The sequence below is a fragment of the Primulina eburnea genome, chromosome 3 (assembly GCF_022965805.1).
Source record: "Primulina eburnea isolate SZY01 chromosome 3, ASM2296580v1, whole genome shotgun sequence".
In the NCBI taxonomy this organism is placed as follows: Eukaryota; Viridiplantae; Streptophyta; class Magnoliopsida; order Lamiales; family Gesneriaceae; genus Primulina; species Primulina eburnea.
Genome location: NC_133103.1, coordinates 8,634,826 through 8,646,313, shown reverse-complemented (window position 1 = coordinate 8,646,313; position 11,488 = coordinate 8,634,826). Strand labels below are relative to the sequence as shown.

Here is an 11,488-nt window from a genome sequence, read left to right as displayed (position 1 = left end):
GCGCGTTTACCATGTGGTAATTTTTCCATGGTCCAAGTACCATTATCCTCTAAGGCCCGAATTTCGGTTTGCATAGCCCGACGCCAGCCTACATCTGTCATAGCTTCTTTGAATGATTTTGGTTCACGACCTGTGGTAACAGCGGCAAGAAATTTTCGATGGCCAAGAGAAAAATTTTCACAATTAATATAGTGTGTTATAGGAAAGGACGCACCTCAGGAAATTGATGGCGCGGGTGAGGAGAGATTAGATGGACCTGGTGTGATAACAATGTCAACAACATAGTCACGAAGCCGAATTGATGGAGCCTTTTCACGCAAGCCACGACCCATGAGAGTCTCATTGGTGGAATCCAGACCAGACCCTGCTGCCCCCCCTACAGATGAACTTTGGAGTGGAATTGTGGGCTGAACGGAATCCAGAAGCGCGTCAGGGCCAGATTGTGGTTCAGTGACAACGGGAGCATTCTCTATAGTGGTAGTTATTGGGCTTGGAATGGTGGCGGGAAGTGGGTAGGAGTCGTTTATGGCCTCAAGTTCATTAGGCAATGGTGTAGGGTCTCCCAAAAAATCATCATTAGCCAAATTCAGGATTCCAGAACTAGATTTAGATCTAACAGTACCAGGGGCATTTTCAGCAAAAGGAAAATAATTTTCCAAAAACTTAACATCCCGAGAAACGAAGAAACTTCTATTTTCGAGATCAAAGAGCCGCCACCCTTTCTTACCAAATGGATACCCAACAAAAACGCATTTGCGACTTCGACTTGCAAATTTATCATTCTTAGCTCGTTGATTATGAGCATAACACAATGATCCAAACACGCGTAATTCATCAAAATTAGGTAGAGTATTAAACAAAATTTCATAAGGTGTTTGATTCTGTAGAACATGAGAGGGTGTTCGATTGATCAAATGACAAGCTGCCAAGACACATTCACCCCAAAAATAAATAGGAAGATGGCTTTGAAAACGCAATGCCCTTGCCACTGTTAAAATATGACGGTGTTTACGTTCAACCCTCCCATTTTGTTGTGGAGTCCCAACACAAGAGGTTTGGAACAAAATCCCATTCGAAAGAAAGTAATCTGTCAAACAGTTAAACTCTGTCCCATTATCATTCCGAACAATCTTAACCTTTTGACCAAATTGTCGATCAACCATTGCAAGAAACGACATAAACATTTTAAATACCTCCAATTTATCAGTCAACAAATAAACACATACAGCTCGGGAAAAATCGTCCACAATAGTTAAAAAATAACAAGCCCCACAAGAGGAAATTGTACTGTAAGGTCCCCACAGATCACAATGAACCAATTCAAAAATTCGAGAGGCCTTATTATCACTAAGAGAAAATGAATTTCTAGATTGTTTGGCACGAGGGCACACATCACATGCCTTATTTAGCGAATCACGAGAATTACGAAGGAAAGGTAATGCTTTTACAACTTTTTCCGAAGGATGTCCAAAACGTTGATGCCAAAGGTCCAACGAAGATGAAGAACCATCAACCGAAATAGCTTGCACTGTAGACGGTTGCCGGAAGTAGTAAAGTCCATCTCTCCGTTCACCCGTTCCAATCAGCTTCCTCGTATGACGGTCCTGAATAACACACATATCAAAAGTGAATTGAACACAACAGTGCATGTCATCAATGAGTTGAGTAACTGAAATTAAGTTGCAGTGCAATTTAGGAACATAAAGCACATTTTTGAGATATAATCCTTTCAAGAGCCTCACACTTCCTTCTTTAGTAGCTATTATTTTCTGTCCATCAGGGAGTCCAACGGGACATGCAGCAATATTACGAACATCAAACAAATAGGATTCATCCCCTGTCACATGATTAGAGGCACCGGTATCGATAATCCAAGAGATTTTAGAAAACTCACCATGTAGACGTTCGGTAAAGGACTGAGAATTACCAAACATAGCTGCTATTGTTTGCCACTGTTCCGCACTCAGATTAGGAAGAGAAGTCGTAGTGTTTGGAGTGCTACCTGTATTATTGGAAGGAATTTTCTGCCCATCAACTGAAGCTTCAACCTTGTTGTTTCACCCGTCTACCGCCACCGCACGCACAATGGCTCCTCTGCCCCGGCCAATCACGGGCGAATCAATGTCACGGCGACCACCACTTTTGCCACGAGCATGAGTGGGTCCTTGAGTGCGTGGTCGATCTCCCCACCATTCTGGATACCCAAGAAGCTGAAAACAGGTAACAATGTCATGTCCGGGTCGGTGACAGTGAGAACACAACAGCCCAGACTTGTCAATCTTCTCTGATTTCATTCGGCTACGTCCTTCCGAACGAATGGCGAAACCCACCACTTCCGGTGGAGATTCTCGAGCGTGAGTAATTCCACGAACACGTTCTTCTTGAGTAATTTGTTGATAGGCACGATCAAGAGAGGGCAGAGGATCTTGGGACAACAGAGTACTACGAAGTTGAGCATAATATTCAGAATTTAAACCCATCAAAAATTGATGAAAACGCTCATGATTTCGTCGATTTTCATGTGCCTTACCCAAATTACATTCACATTTTCCACACTTGCACGCAATAATGGGTTCATGATTAGCCAATTCATCCCACAAAATTTTAAGCTTCCCAAAATACGTAGAAACAGGCATACTCTTGGATTGCTCACACTTAGCCAAATCAGTTTTCAACTCCTGAATTCGGGGTCCATTAACGACCGAGAAGCGTGCCCGCAATTCACTCCACAAGAGTTCTGCGTCATCATAAAAGGAGATAGTGGATTTAACCTCCGGATCCATAGTGTTCATCAGCCAGGAAACAAGCATCGAATGAATGGTAAGCCAGTCCTCCATTGTGAAAGGTGCTCTAGGTTCCGTAATTGTGCCATCGACGAAACCGAATTTCCGACGAGATAGCAGAGCAAGACGTACAGACCTTGCCCATTCATCATAATTGTCGTGTCGAAGACGGACCGGAGTGATGAGATCTCCAGGTCTGTCTTGCGAGCTAAGAAAAAAAGGAGAGGTATGATCATTCCGAGAGGATGTAGGTGGAGGTGGAGCATCAGACTTGTCGTTGACCATGACGGTCGTATATCTTAGCCGTGTGGCTCTGATACCATGAAGAAATGGGTAAACCCCTTGCCTTTATTGAAAAGCTTTGCACGTATATATACAAATAAGAGAAGAAAGAAAGCTATCTATCTAACTATCTATGCCGAAACTCATGCCTAAACAAATATATGATACCCTATCAAGTCCTAAACGTACGCCTAAAGATATACACAATATATATTTCATATCTCAGAAGATATGGTATGAATCTCAATAGTGTTCTATGCGATTAGTTGGAAACTTGTCTTTACATAAAAATTGTGTTGAACAAATATTTCAAATATTTGCCGCAATAATTGGTACAAAATACTATGCTAATCAAGCAAATCCTCATGTACCACGTCCTTGATCTTTTCATTATTGGTATGCTCCTGTAGATGTAAACCCTCGAGCATATAAACTAGAGAACGACGTTGTTATCACACCCTCTTGTTTCTAAAGATCGCCCTCCCTTTGGATCTTGGTCCATGAACCTGCACGTACCCTCGAAACAGAACAGTCATAAATTCACATTATTAGAAAAGCGAAATGCGTGAATATTCAAGAATGTGATGAAACATTCACCTTATTAGAAAACCGAAAAATATTCAAGAATGTGATGTGAGTAGTAAGTTGTAGTCACAGATAGGGACCAGAGTCAAGTTCAAGCTACCGAGTACACCAAGAGTTCGTGCGGCACTCGGCCCTCACACATCATAACATGGTGGCTAGAGTTATGGTAGCACTATGTACAATAGAAACGATGGTGGACACAATCATAATAAATCCCAACAAAGGGTTGAGAAACCTCCGACAAGTATCAAAATGTATCATCGAGGACTCGAGGTTCTCAGTTTGTTATGCATATGATATTATATACTCTAGCACAGCTTACACGAACATGCATTATATTTTAGAGATATATTAAACATCAAGTCAAACGTAGAGGATAAACGTAATGTTACATATAGAGCTATCATCGTGTTTAGAGTAATATTGTATACATGCGGCTCAAGGACTTGAAGTCATGTCGTATCTTGTGAAGTTAACCGGCGCGGGTTCAGCAAAACATAAGTCTAAGCTCGATTGAGTAGAAACTTGTAGTTACTGCATCGTGGGATTGTTACTTGCCTAAGTCAGGCTTCGGAAGTTCCCTGGAACTATAGAGGTGAAAGAAGAGGAATGGTGTATGGGAGAGATGCTACCTAGGTCCATGCAAAGCACAATTTTATTTTCCAGGTTTCAACGTCAAACATGTACATGGCCACTGTTCCCGCCAACCTCAAACACATGGGGATATTTTCACACCATCTACAAGTAAAACCACATTGGCTGGCTCTAGGTACATATCCATTATTAGACAGCAATTCAAGATCCAAGCAAAGCTCCAGTAAGTACTATCCATATAAGTGTGCATTTCTCCATGATGAGCAGACAAATTTGCAGGGTACTCAGTGGAGAGTGGAATGGCATCTCACGGAGTCAACAAATGAATAGTTGATGTGAATTGGATCTGAAGTCGAGAACTAGGTTCATCTGATAAATAAACGAACATGAGGTTTCTCCTCGGAGTTATTTAAACAGTTCGATAGTTCGATTATATTCCTCCAATAAATAGAGCACGGTTAAAAAGAATTGAGCTTTTAGGAGATCAGATGAATTTCTTCTTATTCATCAGCCTTATTCCATTAAAATGTGGATGTAAATCGTGCGGTGTTGAACCGGTCCGTAGTCCGACATGAACCATCAAGATTAAAAGCAACACACCACATGGAAATGAAGTAAATGTATCTGGATTCTTGATCACAAAATATGTGTACTAATAAAATTGGTACTAGATCAATGCTTTCATCGAGATTCAAAGCAGGAAAAATAAATGGCATTGAATTAGATTACAGTACCCCCATTTTTCCAGTACAAACACGCAAAGTCCCACAGCATTAACCCCTCTAGTCCAATGCCCAATAATCAGCCTTTCCAGCATATCCTCAAACCTCTCAATTCAGACAAGATTTCCGGTACACCAGAAAAATGGCCCTAAACGGTCAGAAAACAAAATCAATGCATTTTCTCAGCTTCATCCTCTCCCTCACCTTTACCGCAGTTTTCTTGGAAACCACCGTCTTCCAATGGACTATCCAATGCCCTCTTCTCTTGCTCCTCTTCTTCAACCTCATCCCCATTTTTCTTCCTCGGTTTCACCCTTTTGTTCTTCTCCGCTTTCGCCTTCAATGTCGCCAACAATTCCTCCACCGCCCTACGACTATCGCGCCGGTACTTGATCAAAACTTCGCTCATATCTGCAGGAGTCATCTCCGCCTCCTCAACCACAACCTCCAATTCCTCCAGCATTTCTTTCTCCGAATCATTCTCCTCAAATCCCAAGTAATTCTTCAACAGAATCTTCAATGCAGGAGATGAACAATAGCTCATGTGTATGTGCATGTCCATCCTCCCACTCCTCAGCAATGCCGGGTCGAGTTTCTCGATATGGTTCGTTGTGAACACGAAAATCCTCTCACTACCACAACAAGACCACAAACCATCTGTGAAATTCAACAACCCGGAAAGCGTTATCGTGTTTGCCCCGGCCTCTGAGCCGCCATTAGACCCCGGAGGGGATGCAATTTCGAAGTTTTTCCTAAAGCCTCCGTCGGCATTGTTTCTGTTATCCAAGTTAATGGAACAATCAATGTCTTCAATAACAATAATGGACTTAGAACTAGTTTTCATCAGCAACTTCCTCAATTCCGAGTTGGTATTCACCTCGGTTAACTCAAGATCATAAATATCGTACCCGAGAAAATTAGCCATGGCTGCAATCATACTAGATTTCCCCGTGCCCGGAGGACCATATAACAAATACCCTCTTTTCCATGCCCTCCCAGTTTTCTGATAAAAAGATTCCCCATTCGCAAAATCTAAAAGATCAGCCATAATCTCAGATTTCCTGACAGGATCCATGGCCAAGGTATCGAAAGTACTGGGATGCTTAAACGGCACAGATTCCCAAGGATGGCCCCTCGAATCCAAAGACCCGCCTCTCGAGTTCGTATAAAGCAACCTATCTTGATTCCTCCTTCGCAAATCATTCGCCTTTTCCATGACATAATCAAGATACGAACTGAGCACCATCTGCTTATTCTTTTTCCTTACCCGGAGGGTAAACCCTCTCTTCTCCTCCGGCATTGGGCGCCACGAGAAGGTCTGAGCTTGCCTCTGCGTGACGATATGCTCCCACTCCACAGTCACTCCTTTATAAGAATCGATCAAACGGTCGTTGTTCGACAGGCCACAGGTGATGGAGGAAGAGTTCAAGCCACGGGTAAGGCTGATCCGTGTGCCCGATATGGAAGCGGAGGAGCTCAGATACAGCTGAACGGCGTTGTAAAGTTCGTTGGTGTTGACACCATCGATTTCAGTGATGTCGTAGTAGTAGGAGGAGGATAAGTAGCTGAAGAAACGGTGGAAGAATTTGAAGGAAGCGAAGCGGAGCTCCGGGGGAAACACTGTCTGGAGAAGGCTCTGGCAGAACGCCCAAACTCCCATTATCGAAGCCATTTTCGTCCAAATCTCCTTCATCCTCCCTTTTTTCCGGGTTCCTCAATTCTTGTAGAGGGTGAAGCAAAGAAATGGAGAATCTGCGCTTCAAGAAGAAATGTAAAAGCACAAAAATGGAGGCTTTGAAGGAGGAAAGGAGGAGAAGTTTGGGTGTAAACAGAGGGAAGCCAATTGTCTGGGATTTATAGAACTGACGGGTGGACAAATTTTGGTCGAACCAATATTTTTCTTGATATAATAAATACATTATATCAAATCATAAGATATACAACAATAATAATAATATTATTGTTATTAATATTAAATTTGAAGAACTTCGATTTCCTGATTTTATCAATCTTTATCATTTATTTTATTAAATATATGACTCAATATGCTATACTGTATTTTAAGTATGAGACATTCATAAAATCTAACAAATTTTGTTCCAATATTTTTTCCTTAAATTAAAAGGCTCATAATAAAATAATTATTATTATATATGTTTTATTTAAAATTCAAACATCCATGAAAATACCCTCAAGTTAGCAACAAAAAATAAAAAATAAAATCTCCACTTAAAAAATAAATAAAAAAATACGAAAATATCACAAATATTATGCAAAGTGTGCGCTTGAAACACTATTATGAAGTAAATCAAGATATTATGAAGTAATGAATTTGTTTTACTTTTAAAAAAACAATATTACCATTAAATGTAGTGTGTCATATATCATATTGACGTTCATTTTTGCGTAAAAGAATTTAAAGTTTTAAGTCTATTTATTTTATATACATACTATATTATTAAGTTTGAGATCTTCCAAATAATTATTTTAGATGACACCAAAATATTTAATTATATAATTATTTTTTTTACCATACTAAAAATCTCTTTAAGTCAATCTATATTTTAAATAGAGAAAAAAATCTAAATAAAACTTTATTTTAAATCGAACAGCTCTTCTAAATTGAAAATAATTTATGTTAATTATTTAATATTATTTGATCAAAGAATAATACATACAACAAATGGGCATATTGTACTTATATATATAAACATGTCCCTTTTCATAGAAGGTTCCGCGTTGAAAACCTATAGATTATTAAATTAAAAAATCAAAATATTCAAAAATGTTTTGTTTACAATAATTTTTATGTTAGGAGTTATATGATAATTTAAAAAAATTAAAGTATAGATAAAAATTTAAAAAATATTAGAATATGTCAGTTGTATATTAGATACAAAATTATTAAAATAGTTTTATATAATATTTTATTAAAATAAAAAGAAATAATTTTATATTAATACAATATTGATATTTTTGTTTTATTAAACACCACCTCATGATGCCAAAAGTATTTACTTTAAGCCATGGACTTTAATAATATAATTATAGATAAATATATATTGATATTCACATATGTAGTGCACTCGATTATGTATACATATAATATATTCGATTATACATACATATAATATATCAAGTATACTGGATTTTAAACATTTATCACATTTTTTGGACAAAAACTTGTGTGAGACGGTCTCACGGGTTATATTTGTGAGACAGATATCTTATTTGGGTCATCCATGAAAAAATATTACTTTTTATGCTAAGAGTATTACTTTTTATTGGGTCATCTCACAGATTGAGATCCGTGAAACGGTCTCACATGAGACCCACTTTTTTTTGTGATAACCATTTTCTGAGAAATCGGCTTACATTCAATTTCTTGATAAAATAGATATTATTGATATTTTATAAAAATATTATAATTATAATATATTAAAAAATTAACCCAAAAAGTCATGATATAAGAATGTAACATTTGCTCATAATATTATTGCAATCTTGGAAAGAATATGTATTTAAGGTTAGGGATAAATTACATAATTAATTAAATAAATGGACATTTATGACACTATCTCGTGGGGTACAGTACATGCCCTATTAGAGGAATTCGACGAAAATAGTGAGATTATATTATGGATTGTATAAAAAAATACAATTAATTGACGAGTAGGTCTATTGTAAAACGGTCTAACGAATTTTTATCTATGAAACAGTCAACTCTGCTGATATTCACAATAAAAATTAATACGGATGAACCAAATAAGATACACATCTCACAAGATACGACCCGTGAGACCGTCTCAAATAAGTTTTTGACTTAATTGCGAGGGATTATTTAAATTTATATGACCAAATATTGTCACGTATTTGATTCTAATGAGTTGTAAGATAGTCAATTATTTGGTGAAAGATTGTTGCAAGCAATAATAATTTATAGCGTGAGATTTATCGAAATACGATATTTGAGTTTTTATATAATTTAAAATGTTTAAGTTGTATTTAAGACAAAAAAAAAAAAAAAAAAAAGTTTTGGGGGGCTAAAATGAATTTTTATATTATTTAAAATATAAATATAACGATCATTAAAATATTCGCACACATTTTGGCGGAGATTCCAACTCACGAGAATAATTGAACTTCTTTAGCATAAAGTTTACTATAAATTATATAAATAAAATACAAGCAACAATAATTTTAAATGTACTATACTTATAAAATTAAGTTTGTCCAAACAAATTGTTTAGTTTTACCTCAATTCTGCCAAATTCTCCAAAGTATGATTTATTTTAAAATTACGGAGTCAATATATTATATTTATTGTCATAAAGCACACGTAAATGTGTGATATAATATATAAATTTTTTTTTCCAAATGATTAGTGATTAAAAATAATTACTTGTCGTGTTGGAATTTTCGAACCCGACAAACAAATTAAATTTAGAAAAGAAATGAATAAGTTATTAAAAATAAATTTAAATATTAAAGATATTTACTATTATTTAATTTTTAATAAAACATGTGAAGAGCAGTGCCTCACTCCTACAACCAGGGGTTGAAATGGAAGCCACCCTGCCCTCTCAATATGTTTCATATTTTTTTAAATTATAAAATTTTCTGTGTTTTTTCTTACTCAAAAATAAAAAAAAAGATCATATATATGTAAAATAAAATAATAATTTCCAAAAAAACCATAAATAAGTTAATCAATGGCAACGTAGGAAATTTTTTTATCATTTTTAGAAAGAAAATTGGTGGAATAGATTTTTAAATTTAATGAATAATCGGTAACATATATTATATTCTCTATAATTATTTTAATTTATGTTTCCTTGGAATAAATAAAAGTCTATGAATTCTATATACAGGGATGTAACTAAATCAAGTCAATTCAAATAGCATCTCAAACTTAAATTGTTAAAGTTGAATAAAAAATTGGAAGAATGTGTGGAATATTTTGTAATTTCTAATGAAAAAGTTGTTGAATATTTTTGCGAATTCACCTTGGTGGAATTTTCTTTGGCAAATAATGGTATTCTGGCATTACAGGGAAAAAGAAAGATGGCAGAACCAGTCATTAATTGTGTTAAATTTCCTCTGCATATTTTTTTATAGTTGCATCCGAATCTTTTATATATTCAATGACTGGTAATTTTTGAATTTTTTTCATTGCGATAAAATATTACTAGGAATTTTCACAGTGCGACATTGTTTCAACTACAAATTAAGTAATATTGTGAAGCATGTATAATTTGAAAAAATATATAAAATTTTATTTGAAATTTCGAACTTTATTGTTAATTTTCATTTTTTTTTATATGTACCAAACTCACGTTGTATATTTTGATAGCTGTTTTTTTTTCTCCCGAACATATATCGATCTATATATTTTTAGCTACGCGATAGTATCAATATTTATTAAATTTTGTGTGATTCATTTCCAATCAAGTAAAGATGGATTTTTTAGAAGACAATAATATTGTTTCAGTAGTAACTGTGCTTTAATATAGAATTACCATTATATTGTAAACTTGTAAGTGGTTCTAATAAAAATAAATAAATAAATAAGTGTAAGTTTTTTATTCAATAAATCACAAAAATAAGTTTGACTTAAATTTGTACGCACATGGCTTAGAGGTTTTGTTTGCTTAGCGTGACAACAACAAGAGTGAATAAGTGAGATGTTAATAAGAAAATAATATTATCATCCGCTATAATTTTTCATAAAAATGAATATTTGATTTTATAATCGATATTACAATCAAAATCATGAATTGTATTTCCATAAGACGTAACCATATTGAAGGAGATGGCCATTGAGAGTAAATGTTATGTTTGGATACTGTTAATTGTCTCATATTGGTTGGATAAATAAACGTTGTATATATGAGCTTGGACAATCCTCTCCTCTTGAGCTAGCTTTTAGGTTGAGTTAGTCCAAGTTCCAATCTTTACATGATATATCAGAGCTCAGGTTCCACCGTTATGTGTTGGACTGCCTATAATTAGGTCACTCATTCTGCCCATAATTGGGTCATTTGTAAATTTCACGCTCCAGATGTTCATTCCTGGGCGTGAGAGGGGTGTGTTAATTTTCTCACATCGGTTGGATAAATAACATTGGAGTTGTATATATGGGCTTTGACAATCCTCCCTTTTGAGCTAGCTTTTGGAGTTGAGTTAGGTCCAAATTACTATCTTTACTTTTTTATTATTATTATTATTATATATATAAATTTTTTTTTGAATTTGGAATTTATAACACGTGACCTTAAATGTTGTTTTTTTTTAAAAAATAAATATTTTGTTTGTACGTTAATTTTCATATCATAAATTTTAATGGCAAATCTGTACCCTGGCGTGGGAGAGAGACAGATCAAGCTACAGATAGCACGTACTGCCATTTATGTTTGATTTTTCTCTGAATATAATATATTAATTTTCATGCAAATTTTAAATATTTCAGCTCATTACAATGATGATTCTGAAACGTGTATGATTATATTCCTTGGAAAGAAT

The 11,488-nt window shown here is 35.4% G+C and overlaps 2 protein-coding genes across 2 annotated transcripts; both read right to left on the bottom strand.

The window, feature by feature from the left end:
• Nucleotides 1–2,057: 2,057 nt before the first annotated feature.
• Nucleotides 2,058–3,068, bottom strand: LOC140826709 (uncharacterized). Its single transcript, XM_073189212.1, has one exon. The coding sequence runs from the start codon at nt 3,066–3,068 to the stop codon at nt 2,058–2,060; it is 1,011 nt and encodes a 336-aa protein (XP_073045313.1).
• A 1,786-nt stretch (nt 3,069–4,854) lies between these two features.
• LOC140826032 (AAA-ATPase At4g25835-like) lies at nt 4,855–6,818 on the bottom strand. Its single transcript, XM_073188125.1, has one exon. It carries the CDS (start codon nt 6,657–6,659, stop codon nt 5,136–5,138), a length of 1,524 nt encoding a protein of 507 aa, XP_073044226.1. The 5' UTR covers nt 6,660–6,818; the 3' UTR covers nt 4,855–5,135.
• Nucleotides 6,819–11,488: the final 4,670 nt, after the last annotated feature.